This window comes from Rhinoderma darwinii, chromosome 5 (genome assembly GCF_050947455.1).
Source record: "Rhinoderma darwinii isolate aRhiDar2 chromosome 5, aRhiDar2.hap1, whole genome shotgun sequence".
Classification (NCBI taxonomy): domain Eukaryota; kingdom Metazoa; phylum Chordata; class Amphibia; order Anura; family Rhinodermatidae; genus Rhinoderma; species Rhinoderma darwinii.
Genome location: NC_134691.1, coordinates 292,015,178 through 292,030,419, shown reverse-complemented (window position 1 = coordinate 292,030,419; position 15,242 = coordinate 292,015,178). Strand labels below are relative to the sequence as shown.

General features: G+C 42.6%; 1 protein-coding gene across 2 annotated transcripts in view; it reads left to right on the top strand.

Moving 5' to 3' along the window:
- The window catches only part of CCDC126 (coiled-coil domain containing 126), a 43,042-nt gene extending 31,633 nt beyond the window's left edge, over positions 1-11,409 (top strand). For both annotated transcript variants that reach the window (XM_075828657.1, XM_075828655.1), the window contains one exon: positions 10,756-11,409. In XM_075828657.1, the coding sequence (XP_075684772.1) occupies positions 10,756-10,937 (182 nt within the window). In that variant the 3' untranslated portion in view covers positions 10,938-11,409. The remainder of the gene's footprint in view (positions 1-10,755) is intronic.
- Positions 11,410-15,242: the final 3,833 nt, after the last annotated feature.

Genomic DNA, 15,242 nt, shown 5'->3' with positions numbered 1-15,242 from the left:
GTTTTAAGGGTATGTGCACACACACTAATTACGTCCGTAATTGACGGACGTATTTCGGCTGCAGGTCCCGGACCGAACACACTGCAGCATACACACTGCATAGTTATGTATGATGCTAGGAGTCCCTGCCTCGCTGCAGGACAACTGTCCCGTACTGTAATCATGTTTTCAGTACGGGACAGTTGTCCTGCAGCGAGGCAGGGACTCCTAGCATCGTACATAAGTATGATGCTAGGAGCCCGGCTCCCTGCAGTGTTTTCGGTCCGGTACTTGTGGCCGAAATACGTCCGTCAATTACGGACGTAATTAGTGTGTGTGCACATACCCTAAGGGGAGATTCACACGAACGTTGCGTTTTTGCGCGCGCAAACAACGCAGCGTTTTGCGAGCGCAAAAACCATTTGACAGCTGCGTGTGTCATGCGTGTCTGATGCGCGGCTGCGTGATTTTCGCGCAGCCGGCATCATAGAGATGAGGCTTGTCGACGCCCGTCACTGTCCAAGGTGCTGAAAGAGCTAAATCTTTCAGCACCCTCGACAGTGAATGCCGAACACAACAGCGAAAAACCTGTAAAAAAAAAAGATAAAGTTCCTACTTACCGAGAACTTCCCGGCCGTTGCCTTGGTGACGCGTCCTTGGTGACGCGTCCTTGGTGACGCGCCTCTCTTGACATCGGGCCCCACCTCCCTGGATGACGCAGCAGTCCAAGTGACCGCTGCAGCCTGTGATTGGCTGCAGCCTGTGCTTGGCCTGTGATTGGCTGGAGCTGTCACTTGAACTGAAGTGTCATCCCGGGAGGTCGGACTGCAGGAAGGAGACAGGAGTAATCGGTAAGTTAGAACTTCGGTTTTTTTTTACAGGTTAATGTATTTTGGGATCGCAAGTCACTGTCCATGGTGCTGAAACAGTTTAACTCTTTCAGCACCATGGACAGTGACTATCTCCTGACGTCGCGTACCGATAATTTTTTTGCCGGGATCGGCCAAAACGAGTTTGCCCGAACCCGGTGAAGTTCGGTACGCTTGTCCGGCTTCGCTCATCGCAAAGACACTCCGTTTGGATGTTCGGAAACAGAAAAGCACGTGGTGCTTTTCGGTTTTCATTCATCCTTTTCACTGCTGTTGCGCGAATCACGCTCGTCCCATGGAAGTGCTTCCGTGTGGTGCGCGTGATTTTCACGCACCCATTGACTTCAATGGGTGCGTGATGCGTGAAATACGCAGAGTTTTTGAACCGGTCGCGTATAGTACGCAGCGAACAAACGCTGCGCAAGAATCACGCACTATTTGAACTGCCTCATTGACTTCTATAGTGCTGTGCGTGATGCGCAGAAAATACGCGGCCTGCACGCGCGCAAATCGCGCTCGTCTGAATCCCCCCTAACAGTCACATTCTATCTCTTATTTGGGCATTTTATATCTGACACAAGAAGATTGATATATATTGGTCCATAAATCCTCTAAAAGGCTCTTTTTAAATTGCAATTAGGGACTAAAATCTATTTCACAATGTAAACCACACACAGCCCTCCTTGGCAGTCAGAAGTGCTGAATGGGCTTATGTGGTACTCCATTGACTATGCAACAATTTGTAGGTGCCCTAAGAGCACCGGTCCTAGTGAAGGATCAGTCTTAGTGATGCATGGCTTTATATCAATCTTATGATTGTGATTTCCATCCTTTTAAATTCTACTGTGTGGAAGCCCTGAACTAGTGGTAGAGACCACATGGATGGTAAGGTGTATCTATGCTTATTACATGTAAATTCTTAGGGCTCATTCAGACGAGTGTGATTCTCGTCCGTGTGCTGTTCATTGAGAAACGCGCAGCACACGGCGCCATTAATTTTAATAGGGCTATTTACACACTAATTTTCACACAGCGAGTGTCCGTTTCTTGAAACTCGCTGCATGTTCTTTTTATTGGTGCATTTTCACGCACCTAGTCGCCCATTGAAGTCAATGGGTGCGTGAAAACCACAGACAACACACACGGACGCACATCCGTGTGCTGTCCGTGTTTCACGCATCAATTACAAAGAAAAATAAAAGTGCTGGCAAGGGCGTGAAAAACACATTCCACATGCAAAGCCCACTGATGCAAAGCGCAACGCACACTGGCTGATTTATGTGTTTAAATCTGTCAATTCTCGTGTGAATGTTGCTTAACTGTAGAAATATTAATCTTCCATCTGCCCCTCTCATACAGTCTGCAGGGGGTACATAGAAGGGAGTAACACATGACTGCAGTATCCGACTACACTTTGTATATAGTCTTTATCCATGAAGACGCATGGATCTGGGTGGGAGCTGTAGACCCAAAAAAGACTGGATATTTTTTTTCACTCTTTTTATTTTAGGGTTAATTGAACAATAATGTGCATATTAAGGCACTGTTCACACAGCGTATTTTGCAGGCAGAACAAATCGGCCTCAAAATTGGGCGCAGTGGGCAAAAAACGCTGAAAAAAAAATGCTTTATCTCAATGGGAGGTCAGAGACTGAACTGCGGGAAGAAAGAGCATGTCACTTTTTTTTTTTTTTTTTCTGTGAACGGCTAAAACCGTTACTGGGGGAAAAAATGCCTCCGCCTCCCATTGAAATCAATGAGAGGCGTTTTTTGGCGCCTATTCTGACACAGTTTCCGTGTCAAAATCGGCCCCCAAAAAACAGTGTGAATAGGGCCTACTGAATTGTTGCTGAAATATTTTCCCTGATTCAGAGAGAGTGTGTACACAAACCATATCCGCTTCTGTTTACTTTGCTGTGCTGAAGCAATAGAGGAGCTGTATTATTTTGATATACTGCCCATGGAGCAAATCTTTAGATTGCTGATTCATTTTGATAGAGATGTTTTCAGTTGGCGCAATGTAATTGTGTTTGGAGGGTATAAGGAGGAATCTGTTTATTCAGCAGCTTGAGAAAATAAAGAAATGCAAAGATAAGAGCAAAGTCCTTGACTTTTGCTTCTCTGGGACAAGTTACAGAATGACCAGTGCAGTGCAATGTTTTATTAAACGGAAAACAACATTTTTAAAATAACTTCTTATGCATGTAAACATTTCTATGCTTTTATACTGGCCAAAGCTGTCCTAGAACACCTTTTTAGTCTTTTGCCACCTTATTTTTAGCATATTGCCCCCTTTCAAATGTTCCCCTATTTATTTGTCAAATTGTGTGATTTCTGATTTATATACAAAATGTAACGTTTAGTCCTGCTGGGACTACAAAGAGTGGGTGAGGGGTGAACTGGAGTTTGTTTAGCTGTGACTACTGAGAGGGGGAGGGGAGGCCTTGCTGTGACATTTGGGAAGGAGGGTAGGCTGGTAAAGTTATTTTGTAACTTCCTACTGATATAAGGTAAGCTATTAGGGGAAGGGGAGGCCTGTTGTGACTGCTGGGTAACAAGGATGGTGCCTTCTGCTTTTTTTTTTTTTTTCCACTGGAGAAGTGGGTGATGCCATTCTTACTACTAGAGGGAAGGTCACACTCTTAAGTATTGGGGCGCTCTGTTCTGACCACTAGGGGGGTCAAAAACCCAAATGATGATTATGGCCAGGATCACATATCCCCGTTGCAGTGTGTTTGTTTGGACAATTCTTTATTTTATTTTCAATGTTCAGCACTTGCTTCTCCACTGATTTGGTGTAGAACCAGTCCTGCAGCATGCTGTAGCTGTCTTCTAGACCTGGCTAAGGTGTGACCAGGCCTACAAGCATATTCTTAGTCTATGACTCCTTGTGTTCTCGTTTTGTCTATCAGTAATATGAAAATAGAAAATCTCAATCTTTATTAGTACACAAAAGTACAGAATACATTATTACACAATTAAAAATTGTACAGGATCCAACATATTCTTAGGACCGTATAGAGATTTGTGATGCTATGTTTTCTCTGTGAGGGTCCCAGTGATCAGACACCCACCAGTCAGTAAGCAAGTAAGCTAGCGATATGCAATCACTAACTGCAATGGGAAACCACTTTCAACCCATTCCCTCTTTGGCCACTTTTGACCTTCCTGACAGAGCCTCGTTTTTCAAATCTGACATCTTTCACTTTAAGTGGTAATAACTTCGGAATACTTTTACCTATCCAAGCGATTCTGAGATTGTTTTCTCGTGACACATTGGACTTTATGTAAGGGCCTGTTCACATCACCATTCGCTTTGCGTTCCGGGGATCCGTCGGAGGTTTCCGTCGGGTAAACACCGCAACAGAAAGTGAAACCACAGCTTCCGCTTCAGTCACCATTGATATTAATTGTGATGGAAACATCGCTAATGGTTTCCGTTCGTCACCATTCTGGCAGGTTTCTGGTTTTCCGACGTAATCAATAGCGGAGTCTAATATATATACACATATATATATATATATATATATATATTTTTTAAACTGACCTCTGACGCTAATGCCCTCAGTATCCTGTCCATACAAAATATATAGTGCTCTATAGAAAAGAAACTTTCTCCGAATGCAAATACTGTTGCATCACCTAACTTGAACTGCTTAACATATATACATAAGTGGGTTCGGGGCACACCCTACAGATGTGCAGCAGATGTCATTCAATGGGGCTAATCCACGGCAATAAGTAGCCAGCTGCGGAAATAAGCAGCAATTTTATTTTTTTTACGTTTTTTTTTCCCATTATGTGGCCAAAAGCTGCACCGACATTTTCTGTAGCATATGAATGGGGTTGCGGAAAACACATTCACATTCATAGGATGCGGAATCTGTCCTGAAATCCGTGTCAGATCACATGTGTGAATGCAACCTAATCACGCTGCTTATTTTCGGCTGTTTTTCGGGCCGTAAACTGACGAAAAACCGGAAGTAGAATGTTTCCAAACATCTGCCCATTGATTTCAATAGGAAAAACAGTGTTCTGTTCCAACGGGGCGTTTTTTTACGCGGCTGTTTTAAAAAATGGCCGCGTAAAAAACCGCCTGCGGAAAAAGTGCATGTCACTTCTTGAGCTGTTTTTCACTGACTCTATAGAATAACGGCCATTAAAAAAATGCAGCGACAATCTCGACTTTGAATAAAAAAACATGAAAATCAGTAGCTGTTTTCCCTTGAAAACCACTCTGTATTTTCAGACTTTTTTGATTGTGTGTGTGTGCACATACCCTAATACTGAGAGAACGGAGGGGAAAGCAGAGCGAGCCAACACAGCCAGAAGCGATTTATGTCAGAAACAGCAGCACAGTCCGCTAGGGGTTAAAACTACCTGACAGGTTCCCATTAAATATACAATGAATTGAAAACCATTCCATCTGCCCTGCAATTTTGTTGTGATCAATATATCCTATATAATTACAGCTTCAGAACCAAGCTCATACATATATACAGGTACGGCACCAGAACCAAGCTCAATAGATATATATACAATACCAGAACCAAGCTCAGTACATAAATACAGTACCATAACATATACAGCTCAATTTAGTTCAACCCCTGCCGTATAGGTTTGTACGGCGTAAAACTACAGCTCCCAACATGGCCTGAACCATGGTAAGGATATGCTGACGGACGCTGTTTCACCAAAAAAAAAAATCATATCATAATCAAACCACCCATCATCTCGCTGCAGATCATACAGTGACTATATTACTGATTAGAGGCAGAATAAACCTTTACATTAAGTGACTCACCGGCGACATCTCAGATTCTAGTTCTTTTTCTCTCCTTCTCCACCCGGTCCAGACCTATGATGACTTCTCCCGGCTACAGCCCACTTCTGCAGTTTTCCGCTCAGATGTCTTCAGCTTCTCACTTTTAAAACCTTTCTGCACCTATAAACAAAGAATGTTCTCAACACACCTAAATATAATAGCGCCATACACTGCACCTCTAATTATAATTGTGCCATACACTATGTCCCTGATTATAATAGTACCATACGCTGTGTTCCACATACACAGTGCCCCCTTGTAGATGGTACCCCCATAGAGCTCCTGTAGATAGCGCCCCACATAAGCCCCCTGTAGATAGTGCCCACATATGGACCCCAGAGCTGCAAGGCAATAGTTCTAACCACTGAGCGCCTATGCTGCCCTACATATAGCTCTCCCTATAGATAGTGCTCCACATATAACCCACCCCTGTAGATGGTACCGTACATATAGTTCCCCTTGTATATAGTGCACCACATCCCCACAAACAGACCCCCCCTATAGATGGTTTTTTTTATTAGAAAAACACCATTACATACTCACATGATCCCGTTTTCACGCCATCTGGTGCCAATGCAGACCTGCTCTTTTGAGCAGGTCTGCTGGGGCTGAACGACGCAAGCGGCGCGAGGCCGTCATCGCATCACTAGCATCGTCGAAATTCGCTGATTGGCGGGGCAAGTCATTTTGCCCTGCCAATCCGCGTCCATGTAAGGTGCTGAATTGTCGAGCACGGAACGTGCCCAGCCATTCCGCGCTAATACATGTATTTGTACCTGCATTCTATAGACACAGGTACAATTGGTGCAAAAGGGGGTGGTGGTGGCGGCGGCGTTTCTAAATTCTTCCCAAACTTTATAACCATTATAAAATCATTACATATGAGGTATTCACAACGAGAGAAAACTCTAGTAAAAAAATACAGTGTAAAAGGATATTGTAGTGGAACTAGCTGCTGAAATAGCAAAAACATATATAGTAAACATGCGAAGCCTTCTCTTAGTGTCCTGCCCATGTAGCTCATTCATGACCCACATAAAGCAAAATATGCTTAAATAATGCACCATATTCTTGAAGGCTTCATCAGGGATAATTGTAATTTGTGAGCTGCATCATTGTTGCACCATATTGCTCGTTACTTTTCCTTATTTGAAAGAATTACAATTATTGAAACTATAGCATAGCACTTTTGGCCTCTGAAGTGAAAGAAACACACTTCTCCTGGTCTTGTAGTTGTACTGCCAACTTTAAGGTAACATTTTTTCAGCATGACCGTGACCCCGTGTGCAAATCAAGGTTAATAAAAATGTGTGTTGTGACTGTATATTGGTGTTTCCTTCCCGCCAGTGGCTTCAGTGGCAAACCAGCATCTTTCGAGTCCCCTGTATGTTTCTCCTAGCACTTGGCAGGTACCGATCCTAATATTGGGAACTAATTATGGTTTATCATATAATTACTTCTGCTTGGCACTAGGGTCACTGCTAAATATTTCAAAAAGAAAAATATTTTTTCCAAAACAAACCAGGCACTCTTTGGGATAGGAATAATTATTTATCAATTTTATTAAGTTCTATCAAAATATATATATATTTTTAATTTTTTTTAAGATTTTTATCTCTTTCCTCTTTATAATATCCGTTTATTTTTTTGGGGAAAGAGGAAAAGGTTTGAATTAAACATACTTTTTTCAAACAAGATGTACACAATTAAAAAAAGTCTCCTGGCCAGAATACCAACACCTATGCTTATAGTAATGCTTCCATTAATTTATCCCCCTCTATAGGCAATGATACATCATGATAAATATTTTGAAAGATATAGAGTCAATACACATGATATCCAAGAATCAAATCAAAATATTTTGCTGAAAAGTCTTTTTCCATGTAACTTGTATTCAAAAACCGCTGGTCTCAGTTCACACGTGCGTTTTTTTCACATTTATATATTTCAATCAAGAACTAGCAAAAACAGTTCCTCTTATGTGGTGGTAATCACAATGTGAGCAAAATTTATAGATTTTGTATCCATTTTATACTCATCTGTATGTTGGTTTTTCATGATTCAAGGTAGAGATAAACTGGTGATTCCTTCCTTTCAATTACGTCCTTTTTCCAAGAACGATGATGAGTGGTAACACGTTTTTGAACCAGACCAGTCAGGTTTTCCCCTCCGATCTCTCAGTGGAAGTCAATTTTCACAAAGGAAGTTTCTCGTGTATCCAACACATTAGGGGGTGATGCTTATTTATAAGGCTTGAACTTCCAAATACTCGGGGGCAGCCAAGATTTCACATGAAGGTGAATAAAGTTAAAAGAGAAGCACACTTTTACCCAGAAAGGTCCGTATCGTGCTGTGCTGGTTTCCACGTTGTATTTTCAGCAACGCTGGAGACTGCAGGGCAAGGTTGACGTCACTACCTGCCGGATGCAAGTTAATTAATCAGCTGACTCGTTTCACTGTCCCTTCGGCATCAGGGTCATGAAGCAGGCCTTTGACACTACAGTTAGCACTGTTGCACTAGACTTTGCACTAGCATGGTGTCACTGCAATGTGGATTTACAAGCTTTCAGTTTGGTTGTTACATTTATTATCAATTCACAACTAATTACTAATAACAAATGAAACATTTTTGAAACCTATTATCTTGGGATGAGGCACTAAATCTTAAAATGAGCGATGTCCTGGGTAACCCATCAGTCAAGTTTAATATGTGATGATTCTTTTCTCCATTTCAATATGATACAGGCTCACCTCAATATATTATTTAAGAACATTGCTCAACTAATTCAGTTCTATGTAATACAATTCAAAGTTCAAAAAGGACAGTCACATGTAGATGCCTCGACTTATGCTGTCAGACAGCTGACTGCTTGAACCTGTTAACTAGCAATTTTTCAGCATATTCTGTCATTTGACGGGTTCTGCCAGCAATCTATTGTGTAAAGGCACTGGCAGATCCCTTTGTCCATCTATTCTTGGCACAAGAGGATTACCCGTATTCATTTTTTTTAAAAATATTCTTTTGCCCAATCCTTCTCTGTTCTCCCCAGGGATGAGTGGTGTTGGAGGTGTCTGGTAGCTGCTCTCCCCTCTTCTCTCCATCGACTTATTGTGTGAAAATATTTCCAAACACTTCCTGCTCTACTGCCTCCTCTCCATGTCTGTTAGGGCAGATACAGACGAACGTTGCGTTTTTGCGCGCGCAAACAACGCTGCGTTTTGCGCGCGCAAAAACCATTTGACAGCTGCGTGTGTCATCCGTGTCTGATGCGCGGCTGCGTGATTTTCGCGCAGCCGCCATCATAGAGATGAGGCTAGTCGACGGCCGTCACTGTCCAAGGTGCTGAAAGAGCTAACTCTTTCAGCACCCTCGACAGTGAATGCCGAACACCATATCGAAAAACCTGTTGAAAAAAAGAAAGTTCGTACTTACCGAGAACTTCCCGGCCGTTGCCTTGGTGACGCGCCTCTCGACATCGGGCCCCACCTCCCTGGATGACGCGCCAGTCCATGTGACCGCTGCAGCCTGTGCTTGGCCTGTGATTGGCTGGAGCTGTCACTTGGACTGAATTGTCATCCCGGGAGGTCAGACTGGAGGAAGACGCCGGGAGTTATCGGTAAGTCAGAACTTCGTTTTTTTTCCTACAGGTTAATGTATATTGGGATCGGAAGTCACTGTCCATGGTGCTGAAACAGTTTAACTCTTTCAGCACCATGGACAGTGACTATCTCCTGACGTCGCGTACCGATAATTTTTTTGCCGGGTTCGGCCAAAACGAGTTCGGCCGAACCCGGTGAAGTTCGGTTCGCTTGTCCGGCTGCGCTCATCGCAAAGACACTCCGTTTGGATGTTCGGAAACAGAAAAGCACGTGGTGCTTTTCTGTTTACATTCATCCTTTTGACAGCTGGTGCGCTGTTTCAGTCGGTTCGCACGGAAGTGCTTCCGTGCAACCTGTGTGGTTTTCACGCACCCATTGACTTGAATGGGTGCGTGATGCGCGAAATACGCAGAGTTATTGAACCTGTCGCGCTTTTTGCGCAGCAGACAAACGCTGCGCAAAAAGCACGGACTTTCTGTACTGCCCCATAGACTTGTATTGGTCCATGCGTGCCGCGTGAAAACCACGCGGCCCGCACGGACCGAATACACGCTCGTGTGAATCCCCCCTTAATCTGGTTATTTCTGGAGTCCTACACCTGTACCGTTTCATTGGCTGCAGCAAGCAGGCAGAAAAGCACGTTAAAGAGTATCTGTCACTAGTTTACTAATGCCCTATCTCTTAACTAATCTAATAGGCTCTATGATACTGATAACTGTGTTTTTGTTTTGTTTTTTGTTCAAAAACTTTTATTTGCAACGTTATGTGCATTTTTCTAAATATATGCTAATCTGGATATACTTGCCAAAGGGGAGGTTACTCTTTCTTTTCACTTTGGGCGGTGTAATGTTTTTTGTATGACGCTGTCCAATCCGCCTCATACAGTTCTCCTCTTTCCAGCCCAGCAACACAGTGTGATCACATAGTATACAGCTTCCAATTTTGACTGTTTTCAACTGGTGATCTCTCCGGTTGTTTCACAGCTAGAACTGCGATCCTGGTGTCATATGAAAGATTAGAATCTCATCTTTCATATGACACCAGAAAACAGCCCGAGATATGGCTATTTGAAGTGATCCCCCTTCCCTCCATCTTCAGTCTCACACTGTGTGAAGCAGCTGCATGCTGATAGGACAGCGTCAGGCTGTGGGGTAGCTCCACCTCAGGAGAATCGCTGCTGTTGACACCCACTTGTCTAGTATAGCCTCGTTTGCATATTTAGAAAAAAGCTCATAACTTTTAAAATCTTTTTGGGACACAATTTTCACTAGCATTATCAGCGTGACAGCGCCTATCAGATTAGCTAGGAGATTAGGGCATTACTAAACTAGTGACAGAGCCTCTTTAATATTACAGTAAGACCTGATACTAGTACATGTAGGAAAATTTGCTGAATGTAGAAATTTTCCACGTACGTAAAAAAATAATTGTGTGTGCATGCCTGATATTTTAAAGTGATGTTTGTATTCTTCTGGTTAACAGCTGATCTGAAGAGGACTATTGCGGTTCTCTTAGATGACATCCTGCTGCGTCTAGGAAAACTAGAGAATAAAATTGACTATATTGTATTGAACGGATCCTCCAGTAACGGCACTAACAACACCGCTGGGAATCTGGTTCCACTAACCACAAGTAGACGCGTCCATACCTCTGGAAAGCGATAAGAAAGAACTCAAGTCACCGCCCTGAGCTTACAGAAAAGACTCCATTGTCACAACTCCAGCTCTAGGAATAGTTGTAAACAGTCTTGTCGAGAGCTTTAATATGAAGGCTAACTGCTGTAATGTCAAGTGTCACATACTTGGCAAGAATTATTGGCCATAATTTTTTCTTAATTGAAAGGATATGTTTTTCTACAGGTGTGAGTTTAATTATTTGGTTCTAGATTATAATATTTGGTACTAAAAAAAAATAAAGTATTTTGAATCTGTTGTATAAACCCTATACTTGTATATTAAATTTTGCTAAACAGAAAATTTTATGTTTTGCTAAGTTTTTTTTTGAACGTGTGACCCAAAGAATGTATTTATTTGCACTGTTAAAACATAACCATAGATGACTTGCTGTATTGTTTTATTTATGTAAGCTCCCGAACGACAAATAAAAAGAAAAGCAACTGTATTATTTTAAAAAGCATTACTGAAAAATGTTTACTTTTTTATAATGATGTGGTCTGGCAATTCTGTTTACCAAAGTGACACTGTATTACATGGTTTTAAAGTTCATACTGTCCAGGTGTTTTTGTTTTTTGTCAAAACAAGGAATGAATATAAAAGAGAAATCTAACCATACCTGTAACAGGCCATACACATGTGTGAGCAAATCATAATGGCTCCATCTGAAGAACAGGAAGGCGAGATCTTGAAAGAGGAGTTCATACAGAAGGTATGGTTTAAAAATATATATAATTTTTCATTATAAAATGAGGGTTGCAAGGGTAGGGGGAGAAGGGCTAAAGGGAACCAAAAGGAACAATTTGCAGGTCTTCGCCCACTATCCCAGAATGTGGATTAATTTGTTTGTTGTGTGGATATTTGATGGAAGTGAGCGTGTAAATAACATCGTGTTTTTTTTTTTTGTTTTTTTTTTGTTTTTTTTAAGAATACCTTGTCTTCCATTTAAAGCGATCTCTTCAATAAAGGGGTTGGCTGCATTAAGAAAATTATCAGAAGTGCATTATAAACAATGTCTTTTAGTAAACTTACCAATATTGTCTTTATGTACAGTTCAGTGCTGGTTTCCTGGGTTCATAAGTCACGCCCCTTGTTATTACAGATGCATCCGCCTGCCACCTGTGGCTCCCGTCCGTAATATGGCCAAGGATGGTGGAGTAGCTCACTAGACACATCACTCTGCATCCTCCATTGTAAAACACTGCACCTGCGCTAGTTTCCGGGACACAGTATGTTACAATAGAGGATGCAGAGTGACGTGTCTATTCACATGATCCTCCATCCTTGCCCATATTATAGTGGCTTTTCATTTCTCGCGCCACTTTCCTAAAGTGAAAGTGGCGCAATAAGGGAGCTGGGTTTTAGCAGTGGACAGGGCCTCCCCATTCTGTTTTTATCTGCTGCTCTATAGACAGAACAAATTTGAGTTCACTTCCACATGTGAAAGGATAGCATAGGCTATCGGTTTTTTTTTGTTTTTTTTTTTTAAATCCTGCATAACCCCCTTTAAAGCGGACACATGCCTGAGGGGGTGGGGCACAAGATTTAAAGAACACCATAAAAGTCATGCACTTCACATTCTGGCCCTGCATGAGAAAAGTCGCAAGTTTTGCATATAAAATGTTGCACGTCAAAGTTCGCAACTTTTTTTTTTACTATAGTGTATCCCAAAACCTGTCATAAACTGCTTTGAAAATGTATCTGTTTTTCCTGTAGTGTTTTTGTAAAGGTGACAGGCCAAGCAATGTCTCTGACATAATGATGTCATCACTTCCTTAATCGAGACTTTAGGGGAAGTCAGGCAGAACTCGCTCAGATAGAAATTTCTGATTAGTGCACGAACCAGAGTGTCTGAACCTCCTAACCACCAGTACGTATGAGCAAAATTAAAGAAAGTGTCAGCACTCCAATATTAGGTTATATCCTTCACAATAATTTTTATTACTTGTGCAAGTTGGACGAGACACCAATTATATAATTTAATACTTTTAAGTAGTAACCATTTTAGTGAACAAAATACAAAAAGCAAAAACAAAAAAAAAAAATCCATATAGTTTATATTGGGGCCTGTTCACATCAGCGTTGGCCTTCTGTTCATCTGTTCCGTCAGAGGTACAGATGAACGGAAAGACAAACACTATCGTTTCCTTTTGCAATACCATTGATTTCAGTGGTATTTCTTTTGTTTCATTTGCCTCTGTTCCGCTAGGTTTCCAAACTTTTTCACGGAAACAATGGCGTAGTGTGCTGTGCTATTGTTTCCATGAGAAAAACTGAAACGTAGCGCAATGGAGGCAAACAAAAAAAAAAAATACCACTGAAATCAATGGTATTTTAAGCGGACATGATACTTTCCGTTTATCTCTTCCTCTGACGGAACAGATGAATGCTGATGGGAACAGGCCCTTACTTGACGACACTCGTACGAATGTACCGTATAGCTTTGATGTAGCATGCAAATTAATACAAATGAGAGAAACCTCAATGTCAGCAGCTTGTTTTTATATAATCCACATGAATCAGGTAAAGTAAGTACTAGGTATACAACAGTGTGGCCTTATTTTAATGTAGTACATGCACACATACAATTATTATCCGCAGGACTGGGTACAATAGAAAACAGTACGTTACTATGTATATAGGAGACTGGAGGACAGAAGGAGCTAGTTTCACACAGTATGGATTGATGAGCCAAGTGTACAATAGAAGGCATGATGTTACCCTGTGCTACAGTGACTGGCCCCAATGTAGTTATATTTCCCAAGGAGTAATTGCCTGATAGGGGAGGCCAAGGGGCAAACATGGAGGTCTAGCTGTGAGTTGTGCATAAACAAAAGCCGGGTGAGCGGGTTGCCGGAGGCAGGCATCACAAATGGCTGCCTTCTACCATGACTCATCCACAACACTATTCCATTAGCAGTAAATACATGCCATTCAACTGCCAACAGTGTTAGGGTATGTTCACACGAGGTCATTACGTCCGTAATTGACGGACGTATTTCGGCCGCAAGTACCGGACCGAACACAGTGCAGGGAGCCGGGCTCCTATCATCATAGTTATGTACGATGCTAGGAGTCCCTGCCTCGCTGCCGGACAACTGTCTCGTACTGAAAACATGATTACAGTACGGGACAGTTGTCCGGCAACGAGGCAGGGACTCCTAGCATCGTACATAGCTATGATGCTAGGAGCCCGGCTCCCTGCACTGTGTTCGGTCCGGTACTTGCGGCCGAAATACGTCCGTCAATTACGGACGTAATGACCTCGTGTGAACATACCCTCAATAGCACTGGACATACCAAAGCCTATTTCTGTTATGATTTAGCTCTGAAATCTGTGGTGCTGAAATGCTAACCAAGGCCTGCTGCACCATCTCACACACCGCCATCTTACCAGGAGGCACCACGGATATACATTCACTATTGGATTATAACCACGTTATCCTGCCGCTTTGAGCCACACTTGTGAAATGAAAAATCTAGATGCGACAATGCCAGCGCTACAAGTGGAGCTATATGTCTCAGAGCCTGAGGCAATAGCACACTAAACATAGCCTATTACACTGGCCTCACTGCCGCCATCATGCCAGGAGGAGCAGTGGGTATGTTCCCACCACAGTGATCAGCAATATGACCTGGAGGGCTAAAGTTACAAGTGGTCAGGGAAAAGTACACCAATTAAGGGTTTTCTCTGTAGTAAAGAAGTAGCCCCCCCCCCTCAACTGTGTAAATGACCGCTCCTCTTCACGTCCACTGAAGGAGCGATAAAAGGGAGAGATATGGAACTCTGTGGGCCCCCATCTTTCCCCAACATGGGTCAAGATAATAAGTGTCGTCCCCTCCCCCACTTGACTCTTGGCACCACATCATCCAAAGCCCCCTAAACTGTGGTGCTAGTACAGGATGCCTATGTGGTGTTACTGTGACTGCCACTGGGACCTATAGATAAACTGGCCAAGTGTAAATACTCTGCTACATCCACGTCACACCCCCCCCCCCTACTTTTCTCTGCGGACCTATCCTCCTGAAGTATGAGCCTGCACGGCAGCTCATTTGCTTCCATAAAAAGCACTATTTGAAATGATGCAATGAACCTTGAAATCGACAGGAGTGACTTTCACATTGCGTTTCTGCTAGATTCCCCTCTTATTCCCTACAGCTGCCGATAATGTCATGGACAAATATCTTACAAAATCATCAACAGGTAGATCTACCCGGTCCCAGCGAAGCTCACAAATAAGTGCATCCCAACATTCTGCTATGTATAAGTAAAAAAACAACATTAAGGGGGATAAG